At 42.2% G+C, this 24,740-nt stretch overlaps 1 protein-coding gene across 3 annotated transcripts in view; it reads left to right on the forward strand.

Moving 5' to 3' along the window:
- EFCAB11 (EF-hand calcium binding domain 11) overlaps positions 1 to 20,484 on the forward strand; it is a 162,306-nt gene extending 141,822 nt beyond the window's left edge. The window contains exon 6 of one of the 3 annotated variants that reach the window (XM_032344704.1): positions 20,412 to 20,484. In XM_032344704.1, coding sequence (XP_032200595.1) covers positions 20,412 to 20,469 — 58 coding nt within the window. In that variant the 3' untranslated portion in view covers positions 20,470 to 20,484. Of the gene's footprint in view, positions 1 to 13,291; positions 13,354 to 14,031; positions 14,253 to 20,411 lie in introns of those variants that run through there. The other 2 variants (XM_032344700.1, XM_032344706.1) reach the window with 2 other exon arrangements.
- The last annotated feature ends 4,256 nt before the right edge of the window (positions 20,485 to 24,740 follow it).

Consider the following 24,740-nt stretch of genomic DNA (forward strand, 5'->3'; position numbering starts at 1 on the left):
CATCTGGCTCCCCTCTCAGTGGGTAGCCTGCTTCTCCCTCTGCCTGCTTCTACCCCTGCTTGTGCTCTCTCTCTCTTTCTCTGTCAAATAAACAAATACAATCTTTTAAAAAAAAAAAAAAAGAATGGACTTTAGTTAATAATACTACCTTTACATTTTTTCTGCAAATCTAAAACTGTTACAAAATAAAAAGACCTTAAAAACTTTTTCAGGGGCGCCTGGGTGGCTCAGTGAGTTGAAGCCTCTGCCTTCGGCTCAGGTCATGATCCCAAGCTCCTGGGATTGAGCCCCGCGTCCGGCTCTCTGCTCAGTGGGGAGCCTGCTTCCCTTCCTCTCTCTCTGCCTGCCTCTCTGCCTACTTGTGATCTCTGTCTGTCCAATGGATAAATCAAATCTTTAAAAAAAAAAAACAAACTCTTTTTCAAAAACTAACAAACTAAACAATATCAAAAATGAAGAAAAGTCTAAAAATCATTGAGAAGTACAAATGAAATATTATTTTAAAAAGCAAAGTGGATCCAAGGTTCCTTGAGTATCCTGTGTGTTCTAGTACAAATTGTTCCGGTTGATGGAAAGCCCTTTGTGACTTTGGTAGAGTTTGTTCAGGAAGTGTTTTCATCAGAACTTCATCTCAATATATAAGTGATATGGATTTTAGATTTTTTAAAAATCAGAGTAAGTCACCAACAAAATGCCAGTATTTCAGAAATTGCCAGGATACCAAAACCTTGAATTGCAGTCACTATTTGGACCTTGTTTCTCCCGGGAAACATGACAAGAGAAAGAGAGGATTCACTTTCTCCAGTTGACGTGGGAGGCAAGAGGCCAGGCTGGGAATAGCTATCGGGCAACTCCCTTGGCCCTGGATTAGTCCAGGATTTTTTCGGTCTCAATGACAGAAATCTATCCTAATGAGTTTAGATGCAGAGGGAACTTACTAGAAAATACTAGGCTAGCTTATGGAGTCTAACATAAGGAAGGCAGTGGTGCAGCTGAGTTTCAAGATAACTAACTGCCTCTGTGCCATAATCACCATCAGCCTCTCTTGGTTCGAACAAGGAGTTGGCCCATGATCTGTCCAGTTGCAAGTCCAAAGACCAAGAAAGAGGCTCTGGTTGACCTATGGATCAGTCAACTCTGGTTCATCTAGAGGGTATAGACATGGCCACTGGACACTCCCAAGTGTACTGGGAGTGGAAGTTGATAAAAAGCGAGTGCACTTAGTCTAGGATGGAGGACACACCTAGGATTGGCTGCTTAGGAGGGTCCAGGCTCTCAGAGTGAAGACCAAAAAGAAAGGGAAGGTGAGAAACTGTTCGTGTTACCTTCCCCTCCTTATCACTTCCCCTAGGCGTGATCCAAATCCTCATCCTCTGAGTTTTCCTTTTAGCTTCTCAGTTCCAGGTCCCAGTCCCTACCCTCATCTCCAGGCCACATGATACTGTCTGTAGAGTGTGACCTTGTCAGTCTGCCCTCAGTTGAATGGATGGGCATCTATGCAAGTCGATCAACTCCATCCCTTCCCTTGGAGGACATCAAGAATGAGAGTGAGTGAGACACAGCAGTGTTCCTCTGAGTGGCTGAGTGGGTAGTTATGACTCAGGAGGAAACAGCAGACATGTTTTCCACCACAAGGCCTGGAAAACTGAGGCAGCTGATTTGCAACAAGAGCAGAAAATGAAACAACTAGAGGAGAACAAGAAAGAAGCTGGAGAAACCCTATGCTACTTACTTTCTCATTAAAGCTTGTGTGCAAAGCCCAGTCATAACCCTTTGGGTCCTATGAGGTAACCCTGTACCCTTCCAATAAATCTTTCTACTCAAGCCAGCTGGAGTTGCTTTCTGTTATTTGAAACCAAGAGAACCCTAACTTACAAGCATAGAGCCAAGGACAGAGTCCTAGGTAACATCAACATTTACTGGGGCAGCAGAGAGAAGAGTCTTCTAAAAAGACTAGCAAGAGATAGTTGAAGATGGAAGAGGAAGGCCTTCTGTCTCCAACGTCCCAGCCTCTACTTGACCTATCACTATAATCAACTCCAGTCTTCCCCTGTGGCAACAGTTCTCAAAGAGTTCACCGCAGATCTCCTGCAGGCAAGCCTACCAGTGCCTCTCAGACCTCACTGCACTTGTCCCTTCTGGGCCCTTCTCCCTTTAGGCTCCATGACATTGCCCTCTCATGGTATTTCTGTGCCCATTTTTCCTACTATCCTTTCCTGATTCCTCTCCTACAGCCATCCCGTATTATTAGTATTCTCCTGTAGTTGGCCAGTCTTCTTCTTCTTTTTTTTTTTGAAGATTTTATTTATTTATTTGACACAGAGTGATTGCAAGTAGGCAGAGAGACAGGCAGAGGGGGAGGAGGAAGCAGGCTCCCTGCTGAGCAGAGAGGCCGATATGCGGCTTGATCCCAAGACCCTGAGACCACGACCTGAGCCAAAGGTAGAGGCTTAACCCACTGAGCCACCCAGGCGCCCCTGTAGTTGGCCAGTCTTGATCAACATTCTCTACGGATCATTTCCTCTGCTCCCCAGATGTCAGCTAACATCTTTATGGATATGACTCCACAAACAAATCTTTATTGTTAGTCTTAACCTCTGCTCAACCCAGACTGGTTTTCATTTGCCTGTTGGACATTTCCACCTCAATTCCAAACTCACTGAACTAAAATCAGACTTGTTGTTTCCTCTAATTTTCGAAATTGCTTTCTCACTCTGTGTTTTCTATTTCTGTTAATGGCAACCACCCGGCCACCCACCCTGAGCTGTCATCCAAGCCAGCTGCCTCAGGGTTCTTTTCAAGTCTCCCCCATCTTCCTCCGCTCTGACACTCAGCCAGTCACTGTGTCTGCAGTAACTCTGTGACATTTTCTTCCAGCCCATCATGGTCTCCCCGCTGTGTTCTGATTCCCACTCCCATCCTCCCATCCAGCCATTCGTTTTTCTTTTCATTGGTATAAAGAAGAGTAAAGGATGTGCTGATAAGTAAGAAACAGATCCCGCTGTCAGGAAATTTTGTCTAGCATGTCAATTATCTTCCCAGAGCACAGACAAAATTTATTTTTTCTCTGCTCCAAAGCTCTTAGTAGCCCCCCTTTCTATCGGATAATGTCTCATCCTTTAATATGTCATTCAAAGCCCTCTATAATCTGGTCTCAACTTATATGTTCAGCTTCATATTTCACAACCACCTATTCATCCCATCCCACAACTAGGTGACTCACACCTGCATATGGTCCCTTAGGCCCAAAACACCAAAATGGCAAACAGATCTTTGCCCCAAGTAGGAAAGTAACAGATAACCTTGGAATTAATATCTGAGGAAAATAGGAAAATGCAACCATAAATAATAAAATTCCATGAAAAAAATACTGGGCCACCTTCATCCTAATGACTATCTCCCCCTCACAGTTGTCACTTGTGAAGAGGGAATGGGGCCTAATTATGCTAAGTATTTTGTAGTTTTAAAGATTTTATTCTTGGGGCGCCTGGGTGGCTCAGTGGGTTAAAGCCTCTGCCTTCGGCTCAGGTCATCATCCCAGGGTCCTGGGATCGAGCGCTCATCAGGCTCTCTGCTCAGCAGGGAGCCTGCTTCCTCCTATCTCTCTACCTGCTTCTCTGCCTACTTGTGATCTCTGTCTGTCAAATAAATAAATAAAATCTTAAAAAAAAAAAAGATTTTATTCTTGAAAATTTATTGAGATAATTTTAGTCAGCTTCTTTTACAAATGAGGAAACAAATCTCCGAGTCTAAATGACTTGACTCAGGCCAAGTGATGAGGTGGGTAGAGAGTGTCAGGATGATGATTCAAACCTGTCAGCCTTACTAAATACAGATACCTTCCTGCCATGCTGCATTGCCTCCAGTGGGAAAAATCATCCATAACATTGGTCCGTATTCTATAATTACACTTTGTTTTTGACCCAAAATGAATTTATCCAGATTCACTGGCCACCCCAAGTCAAACATCTAACACATAATAGACATATTAATTCCCATCTTAACACATCACTGGGCTTAACCCAAACTCCATTGGGTAATTAATCAGACCCACATTCCATTGGGTTATTAATCAAGTCAAAGATTTGCCACCAGACACAATCTCTTTTAAAGTGTGCTGCAGGTGTACTGAAAAGAAGGGACACCTGCACCTCAATGTTCATAGCAGCAATGTCCACAATAGCCAAATTGTGGAAGTTGAGATGTCCTTCAACAGATGAATGGATAAAGAAGATGTGGTACATAAATACAATGGAATATTTCTCAGCGATCAGAAAGGATGAATACCTACCATTACATCGACATGGATGGAACTGGAGGGGATTAATGCTAAGTGAAATATATCAGTCAGAGAAAGACAATATCAAATGCCTTCACTCATATGTGGAATATAAGAAATAGTGCAGTGGATCATAGGGGAAGAGAGGGAAAACAATGGGAAAAAATTAGAGAGGGAGACAAACCATGAGAGTCTCTTGACTCTGGGAAACAAACTGAGGGTTGCAGAAGAGGAGGCGGGTGGGGGATGGGGTAACTGGGTGGTGGGCATTAAGGAGGGCACATGATGTGATGAGCACTGGGTGTTATATGCAACTAATGAATCATTGAACATTATATCAAAAACAGTGATGTACTATACGTTGGCTAATTTAATTTAAATAAAAAAAATAAAGTGTGGTGTGGGCTCTAAAGATAATTGTCAAAGAAGAGTTCTAGAAATGCTCTAAACAATGGAAGCATTTTTAAAATAGATGTGCATTTTCATAACACTTATCTGTGTTGCATACATTCTGAACAGTGTGTTTCATCAATCATATTGTTTTGTGTTCACACTTCACTCACAGAAGTATAATTTAGGATTAATGAAAACAAACCATAGGTTACTTTCCTTTTTCTTGTGACTTTTGAGGAATCTGTTTAGAACTACAGAATTAGTTAAAATAACACATGAATTGAAATTTAATGGCATCGGAGTACCTGCTCACAAAGTGACCTTTCATATACAACCAATTTAAATCAGCTTGGTCCCATGGATTGAAAAGTGGCTTTAAGCAATTTAACATGAAACAGTTGAACATGATAAAATATTAAGTGCTCAATCTAAATTTCTTAGATTACTAAATTGATAAAATACTCAGAAATGTGAATCAAAAAGAACATTACTGTAACTTCACAGAAAATGCAGATTAATTTTCATGAAAGTGTAAACTGAAATCCAAATATACTCCCTATTTTATGGTTTACTGATCCTTGAAAAAAAAAAGAGGAGGAAAAAAACAGTTAAGTTTGCTATAGTGTGTGACTTTAGGAAGAATAATTTCAATAAATTTTTGATTTATAGAAAAAAATTGACCAAGGATCTAGAAATACATCACAAGTATTATCATAACCGTCATTGTAAAGTAGAATCCAGGTTTGGTCATCTTCATTTTAAAGAAAGAAGCTGACCTCACTTTTAAATGATGTTCCTAAGGCCAAACATGGCAGTGATAGTGCTAGAGTCCATTTCTTTTCTTTTCTTTTTAAGATTTTATTTATTTATTTGAGAGAGAGCGCAAGAGAGAGGGCATGAGCAGGGGGAGAAGCAGAGGGAGAGAGAGGAGCAGACTCCCTGCTGAGCAGAGAAACTGATGTGGGACTCATTCTGGCTTGAGACTTGACCCGGGGACTCTTGGATCATGACCTGACCCAGAAGGCAGATACTTAACTGACTGAGACACCCAGGTACCCCTTGAGTCCATTTCTTCATCAAGCCTTCCCTACTGCTATCTGTATTAGACTGCTCATGGGATGAAACTTGTTTATTTCTGTCTCTTCCCCCTTTTTCTTTCCCTTCTTTCTTCTTTTGTTTTTACTAACCCTTTCATATTTACAAATAGAATTAAATACATTGGGCCATCCTAGATCTGATTGGACCTGCTTTTTTTGGCCAATATACAAAACTTACATTAACAGTTTCTCCCCCTACTACAAATAAAAACCAAAATTCCAGGATACTTTTTGTCTTCCATTAAATATAGAAACTTCTTGGCCATTATCTCTTCAAATACATCTTTTGCCACATTCTTGAAGAGAATGTCCTGTCAGACTCCAATTATACATATGTTATAATGAGGATATTATCTGAAATGTCTCTCAGTCTCTGTTCCTTCCCCCACCGCCGCCGCCACCTCCTCTTCCTTGTCTTCCTCCTCTTCCCACCTCTCTTAGTTTCAGTTTAGAGATGTTTACTCTCATTTATTGCTAGTGGGAATGCAAAATGGTACAGCCACTTTGGAAGACAGTTTGACAGTTTCTTACAAAGCTAAGTATAGTCTTACCATATGATCCAGCAATCATACTCCTACATATTTACTCAACTGACTTGAAAACTTCTCTCCACATAAAAACTTGCACATGAATGTTTATATCAGCTTTCTTCATAATCACCAAAAACTAGAAGCTACCAAGATGTCCTTCAGGAAGTGAATGGATAAACAAAATGTGGTATAGTCATGCAATGGAATTATTATCCAGCCACAAAAGTGGCTTGATAGTGAGTCTTAATGTGTGTATTAAGTAATGAAGCTAATGTGAAAAAGTGTAAAAAATTGTACCAATGTGACATTCTGGAAAAGGCAAAACTATAATTTTGATTAAGATTAGTGATTATCAAGTTTTTTGCTGGGTGTGGGTTAAATAGATGTGGGTTTTAGTGTGGCAAAAAATACAAGATAATCCTGGAGCATCTTACAGTGCTAGAAAGTAAGATAGCAAACAAAACAAAAAAAGCAAACGAAAACAAAAACCAAACAAGACCCCCTTTGTGACAGAGAATATGACAAAGGAACATAGAAATCAAAAGAAAGAGTGCCCAATGGCCAAAGTTGGAATAATCAACAAAATTGATAAAGTAGTATTGGGTTGTAACCCAAAGTAAAATAAATATCCGTGAGTCCATACTGATTCAAATAAATGATTGAATAAAGAAATAAAGGGAAGAGTAGAGACAAATCTCCTGTGCAGAAGAATTCCAAGTAATTTATGTCAGTTCTCTGCCCTCAAAGAGCAAGCACAACTCTCCATTTCTTAATTGTGGACTGAATATAATGACTCTCTCCCAAAGAGTACGGTGCGGAAGCAGGGGGTGGGGCACAGAGTAACAGTAGAAAAACCTAACAATCCCTACCTCAGCCAGGTGATCAAGGTCAATATTAACAATAGAAAATCATGTTGAGGGATGCCTGGGTGGCTCAGTTGGTTAAGCAGCTGCCTTCAGCTCAGGTCATCATCCCAGCATCATGGGATCGAGTCCCACATCGGGCTCCTTGCTCTGCAGGGAGCCTGCTTCTCCCTCTGACTCTGCCTGCCACTCTGCCTGTGCTCGCTCTCGCTTGCTCGCTCTCTGACAAATAAATAAATAAAATCTTTAAAAAAAAAAAAAAGAAAATCATGTTGATGCTGTGAACCCTTATGTAGGTGATGAAAATGACACTTTACCTCTCTGAATTTTCTCCCCAAATCCCACAACCCCAGCCTAATCGTGAGGAAAACATTGGACACATCTCAGTTCAGAAACATTCTACAAAATGCCTAATACTCCTCAAAAATCTCAAGGTCAGCAAAAACAAGGAATGTCTGAGAAACTGTCATAGCCAAGGAGACATGTCATGCCTAAAGAGACACGACAACCAAATATAATGTGATAGCCAGGATGGGATCCTGACATAGGAAAAAGACATTAGATAAAAATTCAGGGAATCTGAATAAAGTAAGAACTTTAGTTAATAATATTGTACCAATATTGATTCCTTCACTATAACAAAGGTACCATACTAATAAAAGATTTTAATAATAGGTTACACTGGGTTTGAGATATATGGGCACTTTGTACTATTTCACAATATTTCTATAAATCTAAAGCTGTTCTAAAATTAAAAGTTTATTTAAAGTTTTTCATATTACACTTTTACTATGGTGGAGCTATTTCCCATGCTACTATTTAAATTTCTAACCAAACTGTAGATGTCAATTAAAAATATGCAAAGGGATACATAGCTTTTCAATATAATGTTATGGGATACTTTAGCAAAAAACTTTGAAGACCACCACTTCATGGCACCTTTATAAGACTCTTTGAACACTCAAGGGTCAAGCCTTTGCCATGGGGAAGTATATTCACAGCCTCTTATATGATTTGGGTTGGTTTCTGACAAAGGAGAGACCTCATATCGTTTAAAGTACCTGCTTTTGAATTGCATTTGGAGAACCTTCAAAAAACTAAGAAAAAAGTACCCAGCTGTCCTATTATATTACTTTCAATATACATTTCAAGGAAAGAAATCTCTTAGCTTTGGACCTATTGAAAAGAAATCCCTTTATTCTTCTTTTGAACTTCATAATTCCTCATAACACTGAGAAAGTTATAAGGTGCCATCCACCTCCAAGGTATGGCTCCTAGATTCTCCCTGTGTCTCAAAAGACCTGTTAATATAGCCAGCACATGAACACATGGAAACTTCAGTGCCCATTGATGAATTAATGGGTAAAGAAGATGTAGTGGTTTTGTGTGTGTGTGTGTGTGTGTGTGTGTGTGTGTGTGTGTGTGTGTGTGTGTGATGGAATATTATTCAATGATAAAAAAAAAAAGAGAAAAGAAAAAAGAAGTACTGCCATTTGCAACAAGGGTGGACCTTGAGGGCATTATGTTAAGTAAAATAAGTTAGAGAAGACAAATACTGTGTGATTTCAGTAACACATGGAATCTAAAAAAAAACAAATTCACAGAAACAGAAAATAGAATGGTGGTTGCAGGACTGGGGAAAACAGGGAAGTATTGGTCCAAGGGTACAAATTTCTAGTTATAAGGCAAATTAGTTCTGGAGATCAAATAAACAGCATGGTGACTATAGATAACAATACTCTATTATATATTTGAAAGTTCCTAATAAAGTAGATTTCAAGTGTTCATACCACAATTTTTTTTAAAAAGATAATTATGTCAGGGGATAGAGATACTGACCAACCTTACTGTGGTGGTAATCATTTCACAATATATAAGTGTATCAAGTCATCACATTGTGCACCTTAACCTTACACAACATTATACGTCAATTATATCTCAATAAAGCTAGTGGGGGGGGCAGCCTGTTAATGGATGGAGCACACTAGCATGTTGTGGCTAACTCTCTATATCATGTTCCTTGAACTCCTGGCAGCTTGGCCTCAGCTTGGTCCTGCATCATAGCCATGGAAGCCGGCATGGAAGCCATATCGTGGGTGGAGACAAGTTTGGTTGTAAAGGTTAATACTTCACTCATTAAATTTAAAATGGTGTCTTCGTCTGTTCAAGCTGCTATAACAAGAATACCATAGACTGGGTGGTTAATGAACAAAAATCTTTTATGTCTCAGTTCTGGAAGCTGAAAGTCTGAGATCATGGCACTGGCAGATTCTGAACCTGTAAGAGCCTACTTCCTTACAGATGCTCTTTTTCTCACTGTAAACTTACCTGAGCATTAACCCCATTTATGAAGTATCTGCCTTTATAACTTAATTGCCTCCCAAACATCCCACTCTCTAACACCAACACCTTGGGGTTAGGATTTTAACATATGAATTTGGGGGTTGGGTAACAAACATTCAGACCAGAGCAATTGTAAAAAGCATTAAACCTTCATCTCATATACAGGTCATACTGTTCTAGTATGTATCAAGTGTCCAAATATTTGTTTGTCACTTTCAGATGGCTTTTATAATTCTCTCACATTTCCTTAAGCATTAACTGCACCTATAAAATAATATATTGTTGTCTTATCTTGACTGGTCTTTGTAGGTATTCATCACTTTTATTGGGCTTGTTGATTTTCTTTATTTTCTGTTTCATTATTTCTTCCCTTCTTCTTATTTTTTTTCTTCTTTCAACTCTGCTTTTTTCCCCTAGCTACTTGAGAGGCTGAGGTCATTGATTTTCAGCTTTTTTCCTTTTCTTATATTTAAAGCTGTGAAGGTCCTGGGTGGCTATCAGTTAAGCATCTGACTTCAGTTGAGGCGATTATCTCGGTCCTGGGAACAAACTCTTCATCAGGCTCCGTGCCCAGCAGGGAGTCTGCTTGTCCCTCTGCCCCTCACCCCACTTGTTCTCTCTCTTTCTCAAATAAATGAATAAATAAAATCTTTTTAGAAAATAATGAAGTAAGCTATGAATGTCCTAAACTGCTGCTTTGGCCACATCTCCCAAGTTCTCATGTGTCTTAACTTCATTATTGTTATCTTCCTGCTCATTGTTGTGATTTCTTCTTTGGTGCATGGTAGTCAGAAATGAATCATTACATTTTCAAAAATATTTTTGGTTTTCTAGTTTTCCTTATTGCTTTTACTAATTCTATCATGGGCAGAGGATTTATTTTGAATATTTTCAATCCTTGAAACAATTGTCTTCTAAGTCCTTTAACTTTCCAGTGAACAAAGATATCTTCCCATGAAAACATCACCCCATATAAGAGAGCTATTGTGAGAACTTAGAAAGTGATTGAGGATGAGAGAAATATTCTGAGATTAACTCCTGATCACCCTTCAAGGCCCCATGCTGACAACACCTCCTGTATTACACCTCTCTTTCCTGCAGTAAGAAACTTTTACATTCTCTTCTCAAGATCCGTAGTATTAGAGTTCTGTCTGTGTTGTGGTGTGATTGGCACATTTCCATATCTGCTCTGACTTTGCATTATGAGCTTCCTGAAGCCAGGACCATGTACTTGTTTTTTTGGTTTTTTTTGTTTTTTTTTTTAAGATTTTATTTATTTTATTTGACAAAGATTACAGGTAGGCAGAGAGGCAGGCAGAGAGAGAGAGAGGAGGAAGCAGGCTCCCTGCTGGCAGAGAGCCGGATGCGGGGCTTGATCCCAGGACCCTGGGATCATGACCTGAGCCGAAGGCAGAGGCTTTAACCCACCGAGCCACCCAGGCGCCCCCCATGTACTTTTTTTTAATATTCTTTAAGGTCTGGCACCATGCCTGGTATATGATGGGATTGGGCACACTGAGGAATGAGAGGGAAATCTCTCTGGGAGGCAGTGTGATTTGGAGCTAAGTAATGGAGGATCTGAACTCTATTCTCCACTCAGTGTGTGTGCTCTTTGGCAAGTCAACTACTTTTCCTGGGCCTCAGTTTCCTCTTTCTTATCAATTTCAATGGGAAGGTTGGCTTAGATAAAGTGCCTCATTGCCCATTTATACATAAATAAGTGTTATGTGAAGAAAAGAGTACCATGGCCAAGCTTGGGATCTTAGGAATACTTGGTCAAAGATGATAAATGGATATTCTTATTATGGTAGGAGTCCCCCAAACTTTAAAATGCTAACATCCCATTATGGCACTCAAGAAACAGGTAGAATGTAAAAGTTTCTCAGACTTATTTAATGGGCCATGGAACTGTGTGTGTGTGTGTGTGTGTGTGTGTGTGTGTGTGTGTGTGTGTAGGTGTGTGGTGTGTTGAGAGAGAGAGCCATCTTAAAGGACAATGTTCCATGGATCTTACCTTGGGAAATGGTTGATTAGCTCGTCTCTAAGGAATTGTCCAGTTCCACGTTTTTATGACTTTTATGAAGATGCTGCCCAGTTTTACTGTCCCTGGTGCCCAGCTTGGATAATGGTGTGACTATGAACTCATGGAACCTCTCACTCCCTCAGCTCCAGTTTCCTCATCTTCCGTTGCACCCCCCCAACCCACCCAGGAGAAACTGGAACAACTGTACTTGAAACGCCTGTCAGGAAGGAAGGGGCTGAGGTGCACACATTTAACTTTGGACCTCTGATAATGAGGTAATGTCAGTACTAATCTAGAAGAGTGGCTGCTTTGAAAATTGAAGCATAAGACTGAGAGAATGATTTTATTTTAATTTAAAATTGATTTTCTCAGTTCTACCACATTTTTTCATGATATCACAGGTGTAACTGTTTAATATGTCTAATTTGAGCCATAACTTAATATACCAGGCTTTCATGCCCATGAATTCTTAAAGCAGCAACAGATTACTAATGTTATGTTAATAAGAAAGCAATAATGAAATATTATACAGAGTTCCCACTCCATCTATTATTAATGAAGACCTTTGTGTTTTGGTGGGCCTGATACTTTACGATGTGGTGGGCAAATAGATTAGAAAATGTTTTTGCCTTCTCAGCAAAAAGGCCCCAAATCAGGTTATGTGACTAGAAAGTATTAGCTACAGGTAGCAAAAGTGGCCACGAGGCATTGTGGGACAGGAGGCACCGAACTTATTTCAATCGGAAGTGCCAGGAATAGGAATATTCTTGTTACTCAAGAGTGAAATGAACAGTTCTGTCAGCTGCCTTTGAAATAAAAAAGAGAAAAAACAGGCCTACTGCAAAGCTTAGTCCGGGCCGTGCTAAACTGCCACATGCACTGAGTCTAACGTTCATTGTAAAAACCAAGATTCCCTGTATCCCTGCCATGGGCCAACACTGTTCTAAAACACTTGGCATGCGTTGCCACATTTAATTCTTGTGGTGACTTTAAGAAGGATGCATTATCTTTGTTCTCAGGATGGGGAATAAGCATAGAGAAATGAATGGCCTTTAGTAGTAGTGGCAGACATGGGATTTGAACCTGGACAAGCTTGAGCCCACCCTCATAACCTGAACACTGAGAATGGAGACTTGTCCTGTCAGGTCGCAGCTCTGGGGAAGCACCGCAGACTTCTGTCCCAACCAGAGGAGCTTCAAGTGTGTCCCGTAATGGACTCATTTGCCTGCATCTCAAAGGTCACCACAAGGGGCGCCTGGGTGGCTCAGTGGATTAAGCATCTGCCTTCGGTTTCGGGTCATGATCTCAGGGTCCTGGGATTGAGCAATTCGTCAGGGCTCCTGCTCAGCAGGGAGTCCATCTCTCCCGTTGACCCTCCCCCTTCTCGTGCTCTGTCTCTCACTCTCTCAAATAAATAAATAAAATCTTGAAAAAAAAAGAAAAGGTCACCATGGTCTCACAGTGACCAACACCCTCAGGCCAACTATTCTGTTAGAATGGGAGTAGAAGTCCAGAGAGATCTTCCAGTTACACCGTGACTTTGTATTAGAGGTGTCCCCAGTCATGTGCTCAGACCAACATCACCAGAGGATTGGTGACCTATAAAAAATTACACACACGCCCCCCACCTTCTCTTCTCCTCCCCCTACACACCCACCCACATCCTCCACCCAGCCGTCAGCCTTGCCCTGCCCTTGGCTGTTATGGTTTTGTCTATATCCCCCAGCCATTTCTCACATGAGACTGATCTCCTCTCCTCTTAGCTGGTGACCTGTGCTGTGTTGGACTTTGTTCAAAGAGTACTGGCTCCATGTTCACCTCCTCAGTATGCCAGTCATATACTCAGGTAGGTGGGATGCATCCTGGTCTCACCCTACTCAGGTCATCAGGAGGAAGAGACCGTGTAACCCACAGATTTCAAGATCCCAACAATCCTGTCGCCATCTTGGCTTCTCCCACCGCCCTCCCTGGGCTTTGCCAGACATATGGAAATTCTGAAAAGCAAAGTGCCATTTTCTTCAATCATTTGATTTTGAAAATGGGGGAGATGATATAAAGTTGACTTAGCCAATGCCCTTTCCGTGCAGATACAAAGCCCATCGTAGCTGTGATTCAAATACTAATTATATGCCAGTTTTCATTTTAAGGGTTTTTTTTTTGTTTGTTCCTTTACAGAAACAGTCAGGGGAGTGACTAAAAGCTTATTCATTGGCAGGATTTTTCTTTTGGAAATGAACATGCTGGCACAATTTTAATTGGGTTTTAGTTGTTGTTGTTTTAATTCTCACAGTGATGGCTTGGCTATGTCTTTTGGGACTGCAGAGGGAAACTGGCATCTGGTGTTTGAGGATTCTGGGGATTTGCACCATATTTATGTGTAATAACTATACAGTAAATAAACAGAATGAATAATTAAGTGAATAATGAGTTTCTCGGAAAAGAGGATTCTTCGGAAGACTTCGACAGAAATTCTCCCGTGTGTCGTGCCCTCCCTCCCATGCAGCGACTCCACGGTGCTCTCACAGTGTCATTGCCCTGGTGGAAACCAGCAAGGACACCTTCCAAGCTGAAATCCAGCATGCCATTCGTCAACGTGGTTTCATGGAAACAAGATATTTTCTTCCCGTTGCAAGGAGGTTGGATTTATGTCTCTTAGAATTATCTTTTTTTACTCTAGAGAGAGAGATATTTGCCTCTTTAAAAATAAAATCCACGAGATTAAATTTCATTGAACAGTTTCTCTCTAAGGGACTAAAAACCTGAAATTCCAGGAATTCACTGTAGCTGGTGAAATTACATTAATGCATGTTAATACCCATATTAACCAATCCAAGGTGCCCTTGCTTCTGGATGTGCCCTGGGCCCAAAGCGAATCTTCCCAGAGGTAAAACCACTGTGTAATGACTGTTACTTCATGTGTGTGTGTTCATGCATTCACTCATGAGTTTTTACATTCCCTCATTCATTCAGCAAGTTATTGAGCACTATGGCATGCCCCACACTGTGCCAGGCTCTGGTGATTACGAGGTGATGAGCAAAACCAGACCCAGTTCCAGTCCTTCTGGAGCCCGAGTTCTCATCAGACAGACAGCCATCACATAATGCAACGAAGGGTCAGCTGCAACTACGACAGATGCTATGAATGCAGCCATGGTAGTGTGCTCGCGCCGCCATGACAAAATACCACAGACCAGTGGCCTCAATGACAGACACTTATTTTCTCACAGTTCTGGAAACTGGAAGTCCAAGACCACAGAATCAGCAGATTTAGTCTCATCCGAGGCCACTCTCCTTGGCTTGCGAATGGCCACCTTTTCTCCATGTCCTTACCTTTCCTTTGTGTGTGTGTGTGTGTGTGTGTGTGTGTGTGTGTGTGTCTTTGCCCAAATTTCCCTTTCTTATTTCCAAATTAGGGCCACCCTAAAGGCCTCATTTTAGCTCAAATACCTTTTTAAAGACCCTATCTCCAAATATAGCCACATTCTGAGGTATTGGGGGGTTAGAGCTTCAACACAGGAATTTGGGGGGACACAATTCAGCCATAAGAGAGAGGTACCTGGTACATACGGAGATACTGAGAGAGACAGGTCAGATACCCAAGCAGGGATGTAAGGTGAGCTTGCTGAGGATTAGGTGGGGATCTCAGGGATGACTAGGAGCTAACTACCAGAAGAGGAGAAGAGGGCATTCCAGGAAGAGGGAGCCAAAGCCCTCCAAAGAGAGAGCATGGGCAGCAGCAGAGACCAAAGGGAGGCAGACTAAGGTGGCTAAGGAGGCATGAGGTAGAGCGTGGTGCCTAGGATGGTGCCAGGCCATGCAGGGACTTTCATCTGTTTCCTAAGAGCAGTGGGAGACCACCGAAGGTTTTTAAGTGAGGACAGAAGTGGCATGACTAGATTTGTCCTTTGGAAATATCAGTCTGGCTGCAGTGTGGAGAACAGATATGTGGGGTTCTGGAGTGCCTTCAGACAGACACTGGATATAGGAGAACGCTGTAGGTTTCCAAGCACAAAGGGAAGTGGCTGGATTCAGGAACCAGGGTAGGAGCAGAAAGAAATAAGTTTGCAATAGGAATGAGGGACAATGGGTTAAATATGGTGAGGCACTGGGTGACAGGAATTAGTGACCGCTTAGGTCCGTTGGGCACCAGATGAGGGAGAAGATGACAGGTCACCTCCTGCATTTCTGACTCCCATAACTGGGTAAACAAAGTATGAGTCAATGGGATCAGGAACACCGGGAGAAGGGACCATGTTCAAGTTGAGTTTGGATCAGACTGACGTCAGTAGACATCAAAGACCCCTTGGCCACTTTCTATGCCTTAACACAGATGCACGTTGTTCTGTTTGGAACACTCTTTCCCACTTAAACTTCACCACCCAACCCCTTTGCATCTCAACCTAAGGGCCAACTTCCTCAGTACTGAGTTTCTCAGACTAGGCCACATATCCCTTTCACACACTTATAACACCTGTACTTCACCTTCAGAGCAATCGTTACAGTGAAAATTACACAGCTACCTGTTTAAATTCTATTTCTACCACTAGAATGGAAAGCCTGTGAAGGCCAAGGCACTATCTGTGTTATTAGTACAGCAGACCAGTGGTTCTAGTTTGACTAGAACCTGACTCATTGGGTCCGAATCTTGACTTTCCTGTGTCCTACCAGTGTGAATTTGGGCAAGGTCTTTAATATTGCTTCACCGCAATTGGTTTGTATATAAAGTGTGGATTACGACAGCACATACTTCATAGAATTGTTGGCATGATTAAATGAGTTCATTAGCAAGAAGTGTTTATAACAATGCTTGACATATAATAAGCACTCGATGAGCATTAGCTATGATTATTTTTCATCACTGAATCCCTAAGTATTTGATGGACAGATGATCAGATAAGTGGATGGACCAACGAGCAGGTGGATTGAGGAATAAGTAAGGTGAGAAAAAATAAGACACAATCCTTACTAAACTATGCTGAATGAGCACAGTAGAAAAGCAAGGAAACATAAATCGTTATCTTGAAAAGATGGGCTGGCTCATTCTTCAAGACTTAGCCAACTTCCAATATATTGGGTTCCATGAAGGTAGATTTCCCCTCTATGCTCACTTTCAGTCAGGGCCTCCAGGAATCCCCATTAAGCTTTCTTTAACAGTAAACTACATTATTTGTTTCTGGACTCCAATAGAAGGGGAAACAAATCACAACGCACTGTCCCCTTCTTAATTAAACTGACTGCCCATTTCCCAACTTCCCTGTGAATTTTTTTCAAAGATAAAATAAAAAAAAAAAACTAAGTTGAATCTGACTTAAACAATCAACTGAATCATTAATTCAGTTTATTTAAAGGCCTCCCCTTTAAACATTTATGGGATTCCTCTTCTGTGTCAGGCACTGGGAGGGGTACGAGGTGGTTACCAAGTCAAATAAGACAACGTCCCCGTCCTTGAGAAGCTTGAGTCCTAAGAAACTTTTTTACAAAGAGATTTTAAATAGATATTCACGATAGATAGACCTGATCAAAATAAAGTAAATACAGAAGCAAGAGCTGTTTTCTGGACAGAGGGCAGCAGACTATTAACAAATCACCCTCACCGTAACGCTTGCTTACCCCCTCTGTGGGGTCTTCAATGGCGAAGGCACCACAGGGAAAAGAAAAGGCTACTTGGTCTGAGCTGTAAAGGTATTTTCATTGGTGTCACTCTATTTATGAAAGCAACTCGTGTCTCGTATCTTCTTTTTTGCCCAAAGGATTCTCTTTCTGTAATTTATTACAAAATTCAAGGCCATTTCATTAGGGGGAAATGCGCCATATCATTATTATAACAACTCCCCCTATTTTTGTTCAATTTTGAAACTGACAATCTAAAGACTATTTTTAGCTCAGTCATGTGAGATTATTTGTTTCCTTCTGAGAAGTTTTTCCTTCGGACTAGTTAACATGAATTTTATGCTCACTTATTATGTCACATGCTCCAATTCAATTTATTTTAAAGCAGATTCTTTGGGGAAAACTGTAAAGCTAATTTGAATTGATTCTTTAGAGATTCCATTTTAAATGACGTGCTATAAAATTGGCAGACAAACTGAAAAAATGGAATTGAATTTTCTTCTTCAGCTACTCATTGGATTCAGAAATCTTGCTTTTCGACACTGCCAAGGGTTTTGATATAATGTTTTATGCAATTTTCATAACATTTATCTTAAACTCCACCGCCTTTAGTTTGGTTGTTCAACTCAAAATGGTTTCCTGATATTTCAAAAAAAAAAAAAAAGCAGAGTTCCTGCTACAGGAAGAATTGGGTGTTTTCATACAAGCCTCCTGCCATCCACAGGGGTACCCGTCTACGAAACATCTGGCATAATGCAGGTGTTTTAATACTGAAGTGAATATTGAACGTTTGTGGACAAACTTGCTGAGGGAGGTGTGGAATAAAACAGCATCCCCCACTTCCTCCTACTCTGCACAATTTATATTCCTCCCTCTCATATTTGATGGATTTACAGCTTGAGGAAAGCGTGGGAATAATAGGCAAGATGCCCGATGGCTTACTTTCCTGTCCCCCACAGACCCCGAGAGGCGCCCATTGTTCATCAGGGCGGCAGGGTCCAAGCTAATCAGAAACAGCCGTCACCGGGTGGGGACAAGGACCCTGGGTCTGGTACATCTGATTCCACTTGATGATTTATATCCAATTATTACCAATCGAATGGAAAATACATGGAAAACACATGTCTGCAATTTCCCCTTGAGACACACTTGTTTTCTTTGATGTGTTTTTAAAAGGGAGTTTTATTTCACACTTCTCTTTCCCTGGAATGCCCTAAATTACAACTATCATTCCTACTGACCCAGCGAATCGGCTCACAGTCAGACTCAGCGAAGATCTCTCTCCCCACAGTGTGCTCGGCCACCATCGAGTGGGGCATCAGGGACTTGGAGTTACTTTCCTAAACCCAGGTTGGTCCCTAAAGAAGCCAATCATTGCTGCCCCTGTTTTTGCTCTGATTACAAAGAAGGTAATTGTGTGAAGGGAGTGCACCTGTCAGTCAGGGTTCAAAGGAAAAAGCAGACCTCAGGCCCCCTTCTCTGTTGGACACATGATGCCTAGGGCTCAGGATTGATATGTGTAGGGCCCACAAAAGCTTTCATTGTAACTAAAATTAGTGTAATAATGAATCTATAATAACGAATCCAGCCCAGATATTTGTTTTCTACTAAAAGAGCCTTAAAACAGCAATTTTAATTTTTTTCTTAATGGAGGAAGGGGTCTATGAAGGTCCAATGTCTCAGGCCCACAAGCCATCACGCAGCCCGAGCAGAGCACATATGAGGAACATGGGGCAAGGCATTGATTATAGGGTCAGAACTTCTGTGACTATGGGAGCTGGTGGAGAGGTGTAAGCAAGCCTGTGCGGGTCTCTGCGTGTGAAGGCGTGGGTCAACAAGGCCAGCCGTTGGAAAGAAGAGCTGGTTGTGAAGACAGGTGGTTCCCCACCTCACGTTCAGAAGACTTGGACAATGTCTGGAGACAGTCTGGCTTTGTCACCACTGGGGTAAAGTTTGCTACCGGTATCCAGGGATCCTGCGAAACATCCTACAATGTGCAGCACAGCTCCATACCACGAAGAATTCTCTAGAATTATCAAAAGAGCAATAGTGCTGAGATTGAGAAACCCTGAGATTAAAGTAGAGGAAGGCCGGGAACTGCAGGGCAGGAAGGAGGTCATGTTTGTCTCCCCAGGCCACTAACTTCCGGGGCCGGGGGGCGGGGCGCGTGACCTGCGGAAGGAGCCGGCCGGGCCCTTCCGGGTGGAGTTAATCTTGCACCTGTCGGAGGACTGGGGGAAGCTGAAGCAGGAGAGGGGGCTGGAGGCCTGGCGAGCCAGCAGGTAAGCAAGGATTGCCTGGTGCAGACAGGCAATGCCCTCCGCAACGCATGGTGCCCTGGGGCCGCCTTCGGAGCCTAGGGACTGCAGCTTCTCTGCAGAGGGGGCCCTAGAGTCCCGCGCTGATTTCCCCCGTGGCCAGCCCTGACTTGGAGCCACACAGGGAAGGGAACTCGAGAGAAGGTGGCTCCCACTTTGCTAAACTGACACGGTGCCCAGCCTCCCGGGGAGCCCACGTGGAGTTCTGCTCATTGGCACTTTTCATGAGCAGGGTTGCAACCTTGCTCGCCCTTAAAGTGAAGCTGGGAAACTGTCTCAATCTACAGATGCCTGGGGTGCTGCCTTAGACCCCTGGTCGTGCAGCAACATCTGTTCTTTCGTTCTGAAGGAGAGTCATGGTTGGACACGCAGCTATCCAGGCGGACTACATGTCCCAGCTTCCCCAGAAGGGAGAGGTGGCCGTGTCACAAGACTGCGAGGGCCGAGCCTGCAGTGCTGGCTCCAGAGGGGACGTCCGGACACTGACTGTGCCCTCCTCCGTAGGTGTTTGCCCTCTTCCCACTAGCTGAGACCCAGGCGTGGAGGCGATCCGGCTTCAACCACACAAGGACAAAAGCAGAACATAAGACGAAAAGATTCCGTGGTCCAGAGAATCCTTAACTTTAAGCACCGGTTTTGTTTTGTTTTTTTCTTAAGGAGTTTTGAGTGAGCATATTAGTCACTCAGGTTGTAGATGATTAAAGCCAACGCAAATCCACTGAAGACGGGGAATGTGTTTACTCCCATAATTGGGAAGTCTGGGGTAAGAGTTTCAGGCATAGCTGGATCTAGGCGTTCAAAAGATGTCCCGAGGTTCTCCATCTTCCAGCAATGACTTGCTGCTGAAGTCCAGAAAAGATGGCACTGAGAAATCGCAAGCTTCTAATTTCCTTAGAGCTCATGACCTAGGAGAAGACAGGAGAGCCACTCTCAATGTGTCTTTTTAATTATGCAGAGCAAAGGCGGAGCAGTCCTGCTGGGGTCACAGGCTCCCCGTGAACCAAGTGCTATGAGCCCCAGAAGAAGGGAGATTGGAATAAATCTGTACAATCCGCTGCTGCTACTGGGGAACTTAGCCAACATCACCGGGAGGAAGAGAGTGCCGACAAGGGGGTAAGGGGTTCAAGAGAGGGAAAATCATGCTCCCCTGGGGTAGGAAAGGCTTCACAGCAGAGGTGGGATTGGAGCCGGGTATTGAAAGACTAAGAGTTTAAAAATGGATACAGGAGAAAATACTGTACTTTCATTCCTGACCATTTTCAAAGGCTCAAGCAAACTCTGTAGCCCCGTGGGATGAAAGGGATCGTGTTGTTTTTCTTGCCTTTGCCGTTGGTTCAGCAGGAGAAGTGTTTCCCTTTGAGCCTAGAGTCCTTCCAGAGTCTGACCAAAGTGGGGGAAGAGTCTGGGTCTCGGAACACAAATCTCCACCACGGGCACTCACACGTAAAGCAGGAAGAAACGTTTGCTTCTCCGTAACCTGAAGAAAGGTTGGTTAAGTGTAACTGGCAGTTCCCTTAATCACTCCAGAAAGGCTTGTTATATAAATAAATGACTCAAATATGAAGTGACATACCTTCGGAAACACACATTTCTTTTTTGTCTGTCTGTTTGTTTTTCATGTTCCTAGCATGGTTTCCTTCAGTTTGGAGTGGAATACGCTTGTAATTTTAATACCCGTGTATTAATTCCAAAACTCTCTTGTGCTGGGATTTTAGGAATATGTTTTTATTGAGGTTGTAAGTAGCTTAGCGATTTCCCAAGCAGTCAGGCCGTGGGAGCCTGGGACTCATTTCTGCAGTACAGGGGTCAGTCTGTTGGGATGGAAATGCCTCTGTGACCAAGCAGGGTGCTACTGGCTGGATCAAGTCAGCTACCATAAAAGGCGATGGTGATGGCGATGATGGTGATGGTGATAGCAGCTATTGGTTTTATAGGTGGTGCAGCCAGGATATAAACCCCATTCTCCCCTGTTCCGAAGAGACTGTGTTGTACTCTCTTTCCTAACGAACTGAGGTACCTTCCATTGGCTCAGGGCTGTAAAAGCATTTGAGGATTTATTGTTTCCTGGTTATTTGATGATGAAATGATTTCTAAGAGATACAAAGCTCTTCTCGCCGTCAAGTCTGCACCTTCACGCAGGGCGTGGGAGGTGCGCTTCCAGGTGCCTTTAGCTGACTCTCTCTGGATCAGTTTGTCCTTAGAACACATTGAAAGTAGGTCAGCAGACCCACTTCTGCCATCTGTTTCTTTTGGGGGCTGAGTCATAACACTCCCTTAAGGACAAGAGTCCTAGACGGGATTCCTGACTTCAGGTGGATGGAACCACATAAACCACATTAATCTACGTAAGTGGATTAATTTGACTGTGGGGTAGGTCATGTTATTAATGTTCTCAATCACTGGCTCCCCATTTCAGTTCCCACGCACTGCCGTGTGACTTGTAGTGTCTCTTATGGTGGGGAATACATCTTCACCCCCTTGATACTGAGTTTGCTGCCATGACTTGCGTTCTGATGAGCAAAAGGAGATGTGAGCGGAAGAGACTAGGTACCAGGTCGGAGCGGAGAGGTTCAGGAGACTTTGCTCTTCCTTTCTTGCTCATCTGCCTCCCTTCCTTTCCATCTGCCGAGACCGTGACTTGTCCCTGTTACATACTGTTTCTTCAGCCGAGGTTCTCACTTGTGATGTGGTATTTGTTGTATAAACTGCTGAGATTAAGGCTTGTTACAAGGACGGAACTATGGGAAAGCTGACTGGTACAAATGGCCACTGATTGTCCTCAGCCCTCTCTGTATGTGACTCTAGACTGAGGTTGTAACAGATGTCTCAGGAAAAATTAATCTTAAGCAGAAGAAAACTAAGGAACGCCAGTCAGATTAAGCCAACAATAATAAGAAGCCAATTTAACCTGTGAAATTTGTGATGGCTATTAAAAAAAGTGTGTTGGAGAGAGTGTGCTAGAAACAGGCATTTTTAGACATTGTTAATGAGGGCACAAATTAATGTAACTGTGCTGGAGATTCATTCAGAAATAATGCTAATAATAAGATGCCATTTGTAGAGGACCTTTATGTGCCAGGCACGACTGTTTGAAGTTTTGTTAACCTCACTTGAATTAATAAAATTAGTTTACATGTACTAGTTCATTTAATCCTCATAACAACCTTGTAAGGGAGATATTATTATTAAACAACATATTTCAACAACCTGCAAACTTTATGTATGCTCTTTGACTCACAGCTGGGAATTTTATCCTAAGGAAACAATTAAAGATGGGGCGGAAACTTTTAGTAGAAGAATGTGATGATTATGAGAAGATTATGAGATTGGGAAGCAATATAAATATTCAGAAAATGGGAATCTTTTCAATAAATCGATCCATTTAGGGGCACCTGGGTGGCTCAGTCATTAAACACCTGCCTTCAGCTCAGGTCATGATCCCAGGGTCCTGGGATTGAGCAGGGATGTTCCCTGCTCGGTGGGAAGCCTGCTTCTCCCTCTCCCACTCCCCCTGCTTCTTTTCCTTCTCTTGCTGTCTCTCTCCCTGTCAAATAAATAAATAAAATCTTAAAAAAAAATAAAAACAAATAAATTGATCAATTTAAAAGTGATATAAAAAGATGTAGTGGGCACGAAATACATAAGTAAATGGTATAGCTTACAATAGTATAGTCCTGCTTTGTCCAGCACAATAGCCACTGGCGATGTGAGCACCTGAAATGTGGCTAGTCTGAAATGAGGTGTGCGGTAAGTGAAGAATCGGTATGAAAAAAAGAAAAAGAATGTAAACTATCTCCTTGATCATTTATATTTATTTTTATTGATATAATTTTATATTGATTGCAACATTGAATTGATAATATTTTGGACATATGCGAATTAATTTCACTTTCTCCTTGGTACTTACCAAATGTTTACGTTTATTTTTTGGTGACAACTACATATGTTTAAAGCATACAACATAATGTGGTCTATACCATAATGTTCTGACATACATATACAGAGCAAAATGTGTACTACCGTCAAACTCATTCACATACCCAGCTACTTACAGCCTTCCCTTGTGTGATGACAGTGCCTGGAAATGTACTCTTTTAGCAGATTTCCAGTGCACAGTGCAGCATTATAAACTATAGTCTCCATGTTGTGCATTAGAGCTCTGTATTCATTCATTCTACTTATGTAGAATGAATCTCCCCAATATCTCCCCCTTTCCCTCACCTCCCTGCCCCTGGGAACCGCCATTCCACTCTCAGCTTGGATGTATTCAACGTTTTTGTGTTCCACCTGTAAGTGAGATCTTGAAGCATTTTTCTTTCTGGGTCCAGCTTATTTCATGTAGCAAAATGTCTTCCAGGTTTACCTACAGTGTTGCAAATGGCAAGATCTCCTTTTTAAAAGCTGCATAATACTCCATGGGCTCTACATACCACAATTTCCTTATCCATTCATCTATTGGTAGACATTTGGGTTGTTTCCATATTTTGGCTATTGCAAGTAATGCTGCCCTAAACACGAGAGTACAGATATTCTTTTAGGTGCTGATTTCATTTCCTTTTGATGGATACCCGGAAGTGGGATTGCTGAACCCTCTGGTGGTTCTCTTTTTCATTTTTTTGAGGAACCTCCATTCTGCTTTCCATGATGGCTGTAGCAGTTTGCATTCCTACCAGTGTACAAGGCTTCCCTTTTCTTCAGCTCCTCACCGGCACTTGCCTTTGTCTTTTTGATGCTGCCCATCCTGACGGGAGTGAGGTGAACTCTCACTGTGGTTTTGATTTGTATTGCCCTGATGAGGAGTGATGTTGAGCATCTTTTCAGGTACCTGTTGACCATTTGTATGTCTTCTTTGGAAAAATGTCTATTTGGGTCTTTTGCCTCCTTTTAAATCAGGGTGTTTCTTGGCTATCAGGTTGTCTCTGTACTTTAAAAAAAAAATGTGGCTACTAGTAAAATTTAAAATGTCATATTTGACTCACATTTATTTTAGGCTTTGTGAGCGACGTGGTCTCCATAATGACTGTCCAACTACTATTGTAAACACCATTGTGGATGTGGTGTGCTGGCAGGGAAACTGAGTCAGAAGTCCAGTTCTCTGGCCCAGAAATGCCAGGCAGCAGCCCTGTGTAGTGACTGCAGATACAGTTCCACTGACTGCTGTGTCTGGGTGTTGGTTGGTACCACTCTGGGGCTGGTGGGCAGAGAGAGCAAGAGTGATGCACATGTCAGGAATGGGGGAAGGCAGGTATGGCAGAGGCTGTGGAGGAGCCCTAATGCCATTCTT

Source organism: Mustela erminea, chromosome 5 (genome assembly GCF_009829155.1).
Source record: "Mustela erminea isolate mMusErm1 chromosome 5, mMusErm1.Pri, whole genome shotgun sequence".
Lineage (NCBI taxonomy): Eukaryota > Metazoa > Chordata > Mammalia > Carnivora > Mustelidae > Mustela > Mustela erminea.